A 14,451-nucleotide genomic window follows, 5' to 3' on the forward strand; every position below is an offset into this window, starting at 1 on the left:
AGCAATAAGAGGACAGTTGTACTCGCATGTGACTTGCATAAACACATTTTGGTACGCTTTGAAAGGTTGCCTTGTGAAAGCGAACCGTACCAATAAGAAAATGCAACATTATAACAAATGAAGTCCCTGTTTCAGAACAAAGCAAACAATCTACAGGTCTAAAAACGCCCTTAAACTGATGTGAAATGCCTCTTTTTGTCTTTTACGCACTGGTTTGTGCGAGACTTGATCGGGTGAACCTCTTCCCACATGAAGGGCAGTGGTTCAGTTTCTGTCCGATATGCACTCACTCATGTATTTTCAGGGATCTTGAAAAGAACAAATGTAAAAGAGTATTGCGGTCATGAGCATTTCTGAAACCATGCGCACTCAATATTGGAGGGTAAATATGATCTCAACTCAAAGAAATGCATATTGACGTTTGCATGCGCTTTCACCTATTTCCTGAATTCACCTGCAACAAGCTAATCTTTTTTTTTTTTATGTCACAATTATGACTTTTTAATGTCATAATTTAGATTTTTTTTTATGTAATAATTATGTAAATAAGCAGTTTTTATATCACAGATAGGAAGTTTCACAGTGCTTGTGATCAAACATAATGTTCAATTTATTAATAACTAAAGCTTTTGTTTTTCTCCAATGACAATGCACAGACAAATTACAAAATTCTACACGGACCCAAAACATTTCCGTATTCATATTATATTTGTAATTCCTATAAAATCTTACCCCTGTGACCCAATCAGTGATGATTGAATGCTGGTTTTGTTTTCGTTCTTCAATCTTTTTTTAACAATAGTTCTGGTTAAAGAACCATCATTAATAAAGCTTAATGGTAAAATAGAATTAAATGAAATGGAATCTAATTAAATTGTCCAGTGAAATCTGATCTAAAAATTCATTAATACAAATTAGTTAAATTGCAGTTGCAGTGCATAAAGTTTTTTTTTGTTTTAGTTTTTTTTTCATGAGGGGCTTCCAACTGTTTCTTTGAAACAAATGCGACCAACAAATTCATGCACCGGAATACACACAGATACAATGCTTTCTTTGCTCGCAATCCACAACTTCTCGAGATGTCTGTCTGAAGTCTCAAGAAAGCAAATAATTTCAAACTTTTTGATGCCAAGCACAGCCAAATATGATGATCCCCTTACAAAGGACCCCTTTCCTGAAATAAAGGTGGCACTTTATGTCTTAGAACTTATTTATAGGATGCTATGTGAGAAACAATAGTGTTATAAAGAAAATATGTTGTTTAAAATTGAATAATTGTTATTTATATTTTAATTGTACTACAATAATTAAAATGTATTTGTATATCACAACAAATCTACACACTTGTTTTAATGTATAATGGCAAACAAGATAGCAGTGTGCTGAGTTAATTTTTTATTTGCATTCACGTTTTGCTGGAAAAGTCTGCAGGGACACTTAAGACAGAAGACAAAACGCTCACCTGTTACTCCTCAGAATACTAATTACACTAACTCCGCCCACCATTGTGTGATTGAGGCAGACAAAATTACCAAAGAAAAACCACTGATAAAAAGATCAGTGGCGTGGAGAGTAACTTTTAACGCGATGACCCAAGTTCGAATCCACCGTTTTCCAAACTCTTTTTCTCCATTTTCCCATCACACATCAGTTCAGAGGACCGTTTATTTTAGATTTATTATAGAGTGCTGAATCTCTTTTCTTTTGATGTTCTTATTCCATCAGATATTCATACAGCAAAATATTCTGGGGGACTTGACATTTTTGAGAAAATTATGAAAAAAATGCTGGAGGTGGCTGGCCACTTTTTAAAATTAAAAATACTGGTAGATAAAGACTTAATGCACTTAGTAGTATCAAAAGTAAAAGTATGTAAACTGCAAAAAATGTACAAAAAAATATTTATCATGGTTTAGTCTGCTTAGTTTAGTTCTTTGTATGTTTCCATGGTTTCTATTTTTTTCATTGTTTTCTGACACCTGTTCATAGTTTCTCTCTTCACTTAGTTCAGAGGTTTTCAATCCTGGTCATGGAAACCCATCACTCTGCACATTTTTTTTTTTTTTTGTCTTTTTCAACTAGATTTTTCTACTGGTCTGCTTATTTCTATAATAATGGTCATGATTCCTGGCTGGACTTAATCTGTGGGTAGTAAATTAAGTACTTTTATAAAAGAAAGCACATCTATATACAGTATCTATAAAGGACAGATAATCTATATACAGTTGTCAACATTTGAAGTGGATCAAAAACCTTCGTCATACTTGTACATGAATTTTGAACAATACCCGTTCTTGTAGGACAACTTTGATGAACTTTTTTGATCCACTTCAAATGTTGACTACTGTAGTATTAGTCAATTACCTGCACCTAATGACCATGACTGGCGAGTGTGTGACCGTGAGATCCGTATGCACAGCTGGTGCGATAATCGGAGTGACATTGGAATCCAAATGAATGAGTACAATCTAAAGTATACAATTATAATAATCAAATGTATTAATGTAATAATTTATTAGACATTGACCAAAATTCTTGTAACCTCTCAACCTAAATTTGAGGCAGATAAAGAGTTAAATTGGAACTAAATTACATTGTGCACCAAAAAGACAGAACGCGTAGCAATACAATTGGACGCCATTGTTGGGTCAATGGATGATCCTTAAAACAGAGAAATTTAAATAAAATCAAAAGGTGTTCCATCTATCTCAGCTCTTCAGGAATATAAGCAATGGTCTTTAAAAAAAATTCTATTAACTTTCAAACAAATCTCATAGTCTGACATAAGCAGCTAACAAAAGCAGGTAAGATGACACTAAGAAAACTCCTTCATGAATCGCTTGTGGAATGTCTTCAGTCTTTGTAGAGCATCTTCCATGGTGTCCTCATGAGTTGCCACAAAAAGCCTGAGAAACAATTGAGAATTTAGTTTTCACAGAGAATCTATAGGATACACAGAATATGCTTTCAATTAAAATGGGCTAACATTTACAGTTTATTTGAATGTCTACTATGGTAAGCATAACTGTCTGTAATTTAGTCAGAATTCATATACAATTTGGCAATTGAAAACAATGAAATCACACAGATAAAAAGTAATGACAAATTCACATTTTCCAGCATGATTTAGTTACGAATGTTTTGTTTAAGTTATCCATTCACATCACTCATGCAACAGTGGCAGTGCAAACACCTGAAGTGATAGCTGTCCTTTCTTTGTCCATATTCACAGCCCGGCCTCACATGCAGACCTGTTTCTTCTAGCAAATGCAAACAATACAGCATGTCTGGTTCCATCTGTTTTTTCTACAAGGAGAAAACAACTTTAATTGTAGAAAATATGAGAACTACAGTCAGGTTACTGCATTTTAGTATTGCCTAAAGAGATTTCTTCACTGCTGTGATTCTGGTTAATTAGTTATTCAGAGTTTATGCCTTGATTGAAGACACTGCAATTGATCATGGGCCACGACTCGCATAATGTGTATCGAGACACTGCAACGCTTAAGTATCAGTATTTCATTCAGCCATATGTAAAGAGACTTGATTAGAAATCTGAAGGTCCTTGCATTTTGATTTTCTGTGTCGATTATTCCTATAGATGGGTATGATCTTATGATGATTAAACTAATACCACACAAACAGTTGTGCTTCTCAAATTTTTAGCAAAGTCATTGAGCAATCATTTACAGTGCAAGCTGGAATGAGTAACCCTTGAAATTATTATCTTGTAGATCAGGGGATGTCAATCCTGTTCCTGAAGTTCTGCCTTCCTGTAAAGTTTAGCTCCAACACCTGAACAAGCTACTTAAGATTTTCATGAACATTTGTTATTTAAAAACAGGTGTGTTCGAGCAGGGTTGGAACTGAACTCTGCAAGAAGGTAGATCTCAAGGAACAGGACAGCTAAATGTCAGGGGAAAAAATTGCAAAAATTGTACCTTTAGGGGTACAGCAGCATGTCTCAGGGGCAGTACCCATAAAGGACAACTTTATACTTCATCTACCCCTAAAAGGTGCATTTTAGTACTTTGGAGTAGTAATATGTAACCTTAAGGTTTGTGAACTTTAATGGGGAAATAAGGTACAAAGATGACCATTTAAGGGTACTGCCCCAGTGACCATCTGTTGTACCCCTCAAGGTACAATTTTTGCAAAAACAATTCTGAGAGTGTGTACTAGATCCTCTTTTTAGCAGCAACAACCTCAACTAAATGTTTCCTGTATCCTGCATGTTTGGGTCCAATATGTACAAATCCAACCGTTGAGTTTAAAAATGATATTTTTAATTTTAAACCAACGGTTGGGTTTTACTCTCCTTAACTTTATATTGTGGTGCTGTGCTGCAGTACTAGGGTTTCCCCTCATATGTCATACTCCAGGATTACCCTGCCGTTGGGACATATAAAACACTTAACGTTGCTTAAAGATGATGTCTAATGCTATTTCATGCATTCTGACTTATTTACACTGTTAAAGAGTTGGCCCTGTGGATGTCATAAAGGGAGGAATTCCTTGGGCACTCCTCCCGGAAGAGGGTGCACAACATAAACCAGAGCGAGAGCAATAGCGCGCCCATCAACGTGCAATTACGGGTTACGGAAGCGGTCGGCAGCGCTGCACGGCACACCTCCAGGAGCTCAGCTGTTTTCGGAAAGACTAGGTACAGCGTATCTGTCTTTTATAAAACTGATAAAACTAAAGACTCTTCGGAGATATGAAGGATGCAATACTACTCTATAGGTACTCAATAATAACATGAGATTGGCAGAAACTGCGTGTGTTATGTGCCCTTTATTGGACTGATACAGTGATATAAAAAGACCAAACTCATACCTTACTGGTGATGTAGGTTATACTATATTGGCTACACGCAAACAGATGCACTCAGAATATGAATGGCTTGCTCCATTTCTGCAAATCCGTTTTTGTGAATGAATCTCTACCTGTTGCTTTGGTCTTCTTCAACACACGCTTGCACCACCTACTGGTAAGGATGTCTAACAGCAGCTGATGATTTTGCATCGGTACTCTACTGCTATTCCTGCAGTTCCCGGATGTGCAATGTTGAATTTTCTGTTGAATTTGAACCACTGAATGTGGAAGCAAATTTGTAAAGCGAAATAAAATGGACCGAAAATTGCCCATCGAATATTATAGGCTGTATTTTTAAAGAGACTGACTATTTTGGAAGTGAAATATGAAAGGTGAATGTGGATTATTGAATTTTTAATAATGCAAATGTGTATAAAATATTTTGAATTGAAATATTCACAGCTTAAATATACGACCATGTTGAATTTCAGCCCCAAAATATGCAAGCCCTAAAAATACAATGCATTAAAATGCAAGCACGGTTAAATGCAATGCATTTTTTTTTCTCGGTTTGTTCATTTCAACAAGCTTTTTTGTTTCAAATACATTTGTCATTATTTTACTTCCATATTACTCATTGTTTTTATTTTCTTATTGAAAAGTACTAAACTATTTGTGTTAATAGTTCAGTCAAATGGCTTTTTTTTTCCTGTCATGTAGGGATGCTACTGACTTTTAGACTGAATGATGAAATAGGCTAAATGGCAGTTGTTTCCAGGATTTGAAATAGCTATTATATTGTATGTCCTCCTTAGTTACTATTATTCAACAACAGTAGTACTTTCAATTGAGTGTCATTCACAAATTGTTGTAATACGGTACACAGATTCTCACCTTGGCCCATTTTATTGCTCTTAGAGGTAAGTGTAGACAGGGGAAGACAAAAAATCCTGCCTTCAGTGGCTGGCAGCTGATCCCCGGTATCTCACCAAAGACCTCCTGAATCCGACAAGCATTTTTACTTATCATATTTTTAATGGACTGGACCTCCTGACAGAAAAGATAAATTAAGTTCAATACAAAATCAAGAAGTTGTGATAGACAGATAATTGGTTTGACCTTTTTTTTTTTTTTTTTTTTTTTTTTTTGATTTTGACACTTTTTAACTTTATCAGTTCTTTTGTATCAGGTCTACCAATACATGAGACCATTTGGTGAGTCTCTAAAACAAGAAAAACCAGCCCTTCTCTTGGAGAGCTACCATCTTGCAGAGTTCAGTTCCAACCCTGCTCCAACACATCTGTCACATCAGTAATTTTCGGCAGCAGCTTCCATGATCTTGCACCCCAGCTGTGAGGGGGTGACAGACCACATTACCACTTCCTTGATCCCGTCGAGGATGTCGGAGAGAGTTAGAGTGAGAACCGCTTGCAAAAGCCATGAGCTCTCGAGCAGCATAAACCATGTCGCCAAAAAGCCCTGACTGGGCCGTGATTTGTGAACAAATTTGTTTGTACCCTTCCATGAAAAAGTAAAGAACCCAAAATTTACTGACAAACTGACAAAAAAAATTCCATATTTAATAAATAAAAAAAACAGACTTTGGATTTTTGATTCAACAGAATATTTAAATAATGAAACAAATGACAATGGCATGGACAAAAATTATGGTAACCTTAACCTAATATTTTGTTGCACTACCTTTAGAGGCTTTTTCTGTAGCTCCCAATGAGACTTCTGCAATTGTCAACAGGTACGTTTTGGGTCATTATCCTGTTGGAGGACCCATGATCTGCGACTGAGACACTTTCTGATGCTCAGCACAGTACACTGCACTCTAGAATGCCTTGATAGTATTGAGACCAGATGGTGGACCTGGATTTCAGCGGAGACCACAACAATTAGATGAGCCCTAGAGACAGAACCCCAGTTAGATCTTGTCGACTAGACAGCCTTCTGCATAGATCCTCGGCAAAGACCATGGGAACCAGACAAAACCTCTGCTCAGACCCCTATGACCAGTTACAAATCACCCTTCCTCCATATGCCAATGTGATGTATCCTAATCTTCAAGCAGAAGCAAATGGATAAAATATTCTGAATGATATCAATCCACAATCTAACTTGTGATGCAGCCTGGAATCATATTCACACCATGTTCATTCGTTTAGCCAGAGGATAACTTCATCCCCGACTGAGTCTGGTTTTTCCCAAGTTTTTCTTTTCTCTGTTTCTGTCGCCTGATGAAGTTTGGGTTCATTGCCACTGTTTCCTCTGGCTTGCTTATTTCACACTTAATATTCTGCAATATTATTGATTTGACTGTACTGACACAGTCGGACGAGAACTGAACTAAGCTGGATGATTACATCACTGTTTTCTGCAGACCTGCTTTATAGCTGAATTGAACTCATTTCATAATTTATCAGCTTTATACAGTTATTGAACTGAATCAACACTGAACTGAATAGCAAATTCCAGTCTGGCTTATTTATGACCATATGACCACCTGACCTCATGCCCATGGGGGAGTCCAGATGCTCCCTGCACCAGTACATCAAGTATGCTTCATGGATTACTGGTTCTCCCCTCACAGTGGAAGCAGCAAGAGAGAAAGCCTGCTCCACAATTTCCATCACCATTCCGGCCCAAAATCCTTCAGTGGATTTCATAAAGCCAGAACTTAAACCCAAGCCCACTGCAGACACAGAGCAAGAGCCTATGCCCGCAAAAAGACCCCCAGCCAGAGGCTACACCCGTCCAGGAGCTCGACTCTGCTGCCCAGTCTGACCAGGTGTGTGTGCCAGCTTGTACATCCGTCCCAGTGGGAGCATTAGTGGAGCTGGATGAAGTAGAGGCTGGTCATCCCATCCTCCAGAATCTGAATTCAGTCCACCTCAGTCTGGAGTGATAAATTACCTGATGACTTCCTGTGCCCAAGCCCTTCCTCCTCGCTAGTTCCGTCCAGCATCCAAGTCTCCTCGTCTCTGCTGGTTCTACCCGGCCACAAGTTTTCTTCGTCTTCTCCTTAGCCTCCACCAGTTCAGCCTAGCTTTGCTGCAATGCCTCGGGCCTCCTGGTCCCCTGCTCCGCCTTGGTGTGATGATCACTGGCTCCACCACGGGCCTCCGAGCCCATTACTCCACCTTGGCTCGACCGGGGACCATCGTCCTTCCAGCTCCACTGGGCCCCCTTATCCCTCCGGCTTCACCTAAGTCAGTCGTCACTCTAATTCCGTCACAGACTTTTGGGCCTTAGGCTGGACCTCGTTCCTCCACCCCTTTGGTTCTGTTGGGCTCCTCCTTCCCTCCAGCTCCTCCTCAGTCCTCACTCCCACCTGCTTTGCCTCAGTCCTCAGGTACCCTAGCTCCACCTTGGCCACTCATCGCCGCAGCTCCGCCTGGGTCTCTTGGTCCTCCGGTCTCACCTGGTCTCTTCGGACATTGGACTCCGCCTGGGTCTCTACATCTCCCGGTGGCACCTCTGTCGGGTGGGCTCATGACTCCACTCTGGCTAATACCCTACAGATTTTGTTATGGTTCAAGGCTGAGAAATGTGCTCAGCCATGTTTGCCAGGTATGACAGCGCATTGGTGATTTGGGGATTTTTTTTCTTAAAGGTCCCATGACATGCTACTTTTTGTAGGCTTTAATATAGGCCTTAGTGGTCCCTAGTACTGTATCTGAAATCTCTTTTCAAAAATTCAGCCTCGGTGCAGAATTATAGCCACTACAAGCCAGTCCCAGAATGAGCTTCCTTCAGACAGGCCGTTTCGGTGTCTGTAGCCTTAAATGATAATGAGGAGGAGAAAGGAGGAGAAAGGCGGCGCAAGGTGGAGGGTGGGTGTGGCCTTGACCATCTTGCGCAACGGGACCGGTCCGTGCATGTTTACGTTGGATATAGCAATGGCACGAAGACACGCAGTCGTTCAAGCATTTCAGTTTGACCCAGAATCTGATCCGGATGGAGAAGCAACAACTCAGCGGTTCCAGCAGGACGTTTCCGAATGAAAAAAAAAAAAAAAAAGAGATGTAGCTAACGCTAACCTACTGTTGCCTTTTCATGAGAGATCTGTAACATCTGTAATTTATCTTATTACAATTACATCATCAAGCTCTGCGATCTTGAAATGCGGATATCGCGCGCCGTATAACCAACAGGAAAACGGTTATCCAAATAAAAAAGAAGTGTACAACACTCGCGTTACAGTGTGTGTATTCACACACATAAACTGCATAGCTGCATAGCTAATGTGACATCCACATTCTACGTGTAACAGTCTAGGCAACCATAAACAGTAAAGCAACACACTTATATATCATTAGTTGACTTACTGTTCCGAGGTGTGTAGCTGAGCCAAAGAGAGTGATCCAGACTTTAGTTTCAGACGTTCAGCAAGCCCAGCTCTGTATTAACCCTTCGGTGTTCATTTGTACATCCAATTATTGAGCAATTGTTATGCTTCGCTCGCTCAAAAGCCATGATATCTCTCGTGGACAAACTAAAATCGCGCGCGCGCGTTCTACTTCCTAGCGCATTTTCTCATGGGCGAGAAATATTCTCTGGGCGGGTAAAGCAGAGAAAGGGGAGGTAACATTCCTCCTTGTAACGTCATAAAGAGGAGATTCAAGATCAGCGCGATTGAGCTTCCATTTTCTCAAAGGCAGAGAAAGATAGCAAAAGCTCGATTTACACCGATTGAAATTTCTAGAAACTTGGGGACCATATACAGGCTAGGGGAACTCATATTAATGTTAAAAAACCTCAGAAAGTGAAAATTTCATGTCATGGGACCTTTAAGTAAAACAATTGTGCATTTTTCTGTATATGTTAAGCACTCATATGGAGCATACCAACCTCAGAGAAGGTGAGGAATGAGGGATCTCCAGGTTTTGGAGGATCTGTCATGAGGTCAAGTGCAATTTGTCCACCAACAGGTGGGCTGGACCTAGTGGAAAAAAGTGTACGAGTGTATTTCTTCACGGCAGGGTCAAGATTCACCAGCTCCACGTAGCCACCACGAAGCCCACACCTGAAAACAAAGAATGGTCAGAGAAGTAGACTAACATAGATTTGCTATTTATTCCATTTGTTGATTAAATAATTGTCTGTCAGACTCACTGGCCCACTCCCATTATTATTATTATTTGTATCCAGAGTAATATTAATATAAGAATCGATACACTGTAATTATATATAGAGAGAAATTAAGGAAGAATAATACTCAAGAGCATAACACACTACTCACTCTCCCATGAAGCCCTTGGAAGCAGAATTGAAGGAGGCCAGTTCCACTGTGCTGGAAATAGTAGAGCCCATTTCTGATAACACCTTCTTATATGATTCAAACTCAGTATCTTCTCCATACACACAGCTCTGATACACCTGAAGAGAAAGATACAGCTCACAGTCATGTCAATGGAGGGTTCAAGAACATAAGTGTGCAATATTGTTCCTGCAGGGCCACTTTTATGCAGAATTTAGCTGTAAAGTTCGAGATACACCAAGCCAACGGTCGGCCATTGGGCGATTTCAGGCTGTTTTTGAGCTTCAGTCAGCTTAATTATGTCGGTATGTTCCGCACCGTTGGCTCTAGTCGGACGCCATCAGGGTTTTTTGGGCCTATTCACCATGTTGTATCGGCATCAGGCCATCGGTGAGAGAGAACTCTGATTGGCTGTTCAGCTTAGCGAATGAGTCAGTGCACGAGAATTAAAGCAAAAGTGATGAAAGTGAGTCAAGACGGTTCAGACAGAAGGCTGTTACAATTTTACGTCATCTTACCTGAGCATTCGAATACACAAATATTTCAAAATAACATGAGCTGACTGGAATGAAGAAAGTTATCTGCGTGATTAATATTCAAAATGGTAAGCAAGTGCTGCTTTGTTTACAGTTTGTATATTTGCAGTCCTAGTTTTGATTTCCCCTTTTGAATGACAAAAATAAGACTATTGATACCTGCTGATATAGACAGATATTTACTTACACGCAGGCGCAGAACACACATGCTAGTTGACATTTGCCTTTAGTGTGTTGCAGCTTTTTGCCCGAGACGCAGCTAACGCAAGGCTTTTGCGCAGCTAACGCGATAACACAGTCAGCTTTTGCCACCACTAGATCTTTGACGAATTTAGAACTTTTTAGAAGTTCTGATGGAAGGTGTCCCTCCAGGAACAGGATTGTGTTTTACCAAAGACGGTGCACTCATATTACTTATGACTGGGAGAAAGTGCAACGAGCAATATTGCGGAACAAGAAACGTCTCTAAATAAAAGAGCCAATTGCTGATTGGTACAGTCATCGCATCACTGCAGCTGCCATTAGAAGCTCCAGTTACTATAGAAACAAAGTGTTTTGAAGACTGCACATGCATCTAGCCTGAAAAATAATTGCAGATTTTGTAACTGATTTGAAATATGTTATTTAATTGTGAGTTTGCCAAGCAGTTTTGAGATTTCAGGATTCCCCCATTCAAGTAGATAGGACATAGTCTTGGATGCCCGAAATAGCTGCCTGGAGGCGTTGCACACATGGCCGCAGAATGAACAGACTTTCCTTGAAAGGGACTTCGGTTTTAATGACAGAGAGCTCTTACATTACTTGAGAAAAACTCACCTCATCAGCCAGTAGGAAGAGCCTTTCTTCTGCAGCGAACCGAATCACTTCTTCTATGGATTTCCTACTCTGTATGTGACCTGATAATCAAAGCAACATTCATCCATTCATAATTACAAGAAGCCATTTTCCTTTTCTCAATTTTTGGTTACAAGATGGCACATATTTTTCATAATAATAAGGGTAATCTATTGCTGTACCTGTAGGATTCCCTGGGTTGCAGATATAAAGCGCTACTGGATTGCATGTCCTTCTACCTGCATGGAGCGCTCTGCGAAGCTCCTCCACCTGCAGTGTCCAGCCCTGCTCCTCACACAAATGGTAAGGTATGATGGCAGCGCCCTGGTCCTCCAGAGCCTGGGTAAATGTAGCGTAGGTGGGCACAGGTATGAGCACACCAGTCCGACACGAGCCCTCGCTCTGAACCAGCAGCTTCAGCATAAACTACAAAAAAAATATTTACTTGAAGTTAAACTTATACCATTCAATCTTACATTTTCAAAGAAAAGTGCTTATATTGCATTTGCTTTTAAAAAATATTAAAAGGGGACCTATTATGCCCTACACACGTTAACAACAAAACCAGAGAATGTCACGCAGCCAAAATGTCAGATAAATTGATGTAGTTGATGTGGAGTTAAGTTGATTCAACTCATCGACTAGCATGTACCGTCATGTTAATCAAAAAATCTTTCAGAAACAACTTTTGAGCAAATCCAGAGTTGAACTGACCCTCGTTTGTAACAGTCCGGCTTAAAATAATTTGTCCAAATATATAAAACTTTAACGACTTTCTTTGGCACATTTCCTTCATAAATGAAATTTGTCCACTGGAGTCCTCAGTTGCCAGGAGTCTATGGAGACACTTATGTTTGTTGGTACATCCAATAACAGAACATTTGTAATGTTTTTTGGCACAGACATATATTTTCAGCTGCTACAATGAGGAACAGAAATGGCAGACTGCTGCGGCTCCCTTTATGCTAATAGGGCAGATCGTCACTAGTCATTGGTGGGGCTTCCTCTACTCTTACGTCGTTTGAAGAGACTGATTATGATTCATGGGGATTTAAAAAAGGAGTGGGTGGATTTTTACCATTATAGGCTGGTTGTTTAAACACACTATGGACACGCATTTGTGTTCAAACACCTTATAAAAGTGAATTTTGCATAATAGGTCCCCTTTAAAAGGAAGAAAAAGCGATAAATGATTTTTGTTGACTAAACCATGAGAGCCATCTGTGACCCAGATGTGATGAAGATGTTGTCGGGTGAGGAAGGAACTCCTCCGTCTCTCCTGGTAATGAACTGAGACACGCACTGTTTGATTTTGGCAATTCCACACGAATCTGTATATGAGCCTGAAGAGATTGGCAACACATGATAATCACGTACACATGAAAAATCACACTACACACCTGCGATTCATTTACTTCAATTAACATTTGATCAGACCTGTTTGTCCACACTGTAAAAAAATAATCAACTCACTGAAATGGAAAGCTTAAATTTAGCTGCTCTCTTGAAGTTGTAACATTTGACAATAAACATTTGAAGTGGTGTAGTGACAATTGCATTTTTTTTATCAAGTTACTTTAATGTATGAAAACAGCAAGGTATGTTACTGTGCACGGACAAAAGCTCACCTACGCTTCCACCATCACATTGTCTAAGAAGAACATCTGCCCTTTGTTTAACATCTAATGGCAGACTGTCATCCTCCAAAAGTGCTGGATAGAAGCAAGCAGCAAGGACCTGAAAAATAGCACACAGAAAAACTGAGCATTAACTGTTCCAATTTCTCATAAAGGCATGGGTTAAGAAATAATATTTTCCCCAAAATGTTTTTTCTGTTCTCCATACAACTGAGTGACTGGTAGAAAGCTGCTACCTACTTGACGAACAAAGGTGATGGGTTTTATTCCCCCTCTGTGGAGATCTCCAGAAGACAAATCAAGCACCTCGTTATAGTTTTTTCTCTCACCCTAAAATCAGTTCAAGTAAAAAAAAAAATAATAATTTGTGTCATAAAAGGAACCATATGTTGCCCTGTGTAACCATATAAATGGGATCCAGGATAGAAGTCAGTTCATTAAATCAGTGAAACTGGTTTTAATTCAGGATCCAGATTTTGAATCGATTATCAAGCTCTAATATGATACAAAAAACTGTCAAAGTCAAACACTAAAAAGTTTTTTTTTTTTCTCAAACAACCTATCCATGTAATCATCTGCCTAATTTCTACTTCACAACAGATACATTTGCACCAAAATATGATATTAATATTATACAAGAATAGAAGATGATAGTATTGTCAAAGTAATACCACACCTGTTCTATTTCAGCTGCAATCTGTGCCGCACATATGGATAAAACATCCCTCTCTGAGAGAAACGTGTTCTTCACCAATGGGCTGATCTCTCTCAGGAAAGACATTGTTGTTTCCCAGTGTGAAGATTTTCTTTGTTGTCTAAACTACTTGGTTAGAAACTCCCTTCTTTTGATGGCTTCTATTCCTGGACCAGTTGAATTCAGCAAAATCTTAACAGTCAGTCAAATGTTCAAAACCACTCCTTTTCATGAGTTTCAGTTATTAAACCCAAATCTTTCATCCTATGGGGATTTTGCTTATACATAGGAGCAAAGTTCCCAAGAGTGGGTCGGGCTTCTTGAGACATTAACAAAGACATTGCGATATAAATAGCTGATTATTCCCTGCTCAACTTCTCCCTACAGGAGGAATGTGAATCATCTACAGTATTCACATCTCATATGGAATCGTGTCTTGTAAAGTGTGACTGAAATCAGCATTTCATGTTTTTTAAATTATAGCCATAATATAAAGCAAGTTTAATAGTAGTAAGTGAAATCATTTTAAATACCTCTGCTCCCATGTGGTTGGTGGCTTCCAACACCAAATCACTTTGATACTTCACAAAAGTATATCATAATCATAATTGCGGTGGAGCTGTTTTGTCTATATGTATCACTATCTATTCAAAGTATAAATAAATAAAA

General features: G+C 39.3%; 1 protein-coding gene across 1 annotated transcript; it reads right to left on the reverse strand.

Moving 5' to 3' along the window:
* Nucleotides 1-2,815: 2,815 nt before the first annotated feature.
* LOC308696672 (alanine aminotransferase 2) lies at nt 2,816-13,869 on the reverse strand (the record flags this gene model as incomplete). The annotated part of the gene is made up of 11 exons (XM_081375568.1): nt 2,816-2,906; nt 3,194-3,306; nt 5,710-5,865; nt 9,673-9,847; nt 10,064-10,200; nt 11,434-11,513; nt 11,634-11,877; nt 12,661-12,794; nt 13,080-13,188; nt 13,329-13,418; nt 13,765-13,869. 11 exons carry the CDS (start codon nt 13,867-13,869, stop codon nt 2,816-2,818), a joined length of 1,434 nt encoding a protein of 477 aa, XP_081231694.1.
* Nucleotides 13,870-14,451: the final 582 nt, after the last annotated feature.

The sequence above is a fragment of the Scardinius erythrophthalmus genome (genome assembly GCF_964197995.2).
Source record: "Scardinius erythrophthalmus genome assembly, chromosome: 9".
Classification (NCBI taxonomy): domain Eukaryota; kingdom Metazoa; phylum Chordata; class Actinopteri; order Cypriniformes; family Leuciscidae; genus Scardinius; species Scardinius erythrophthalmus.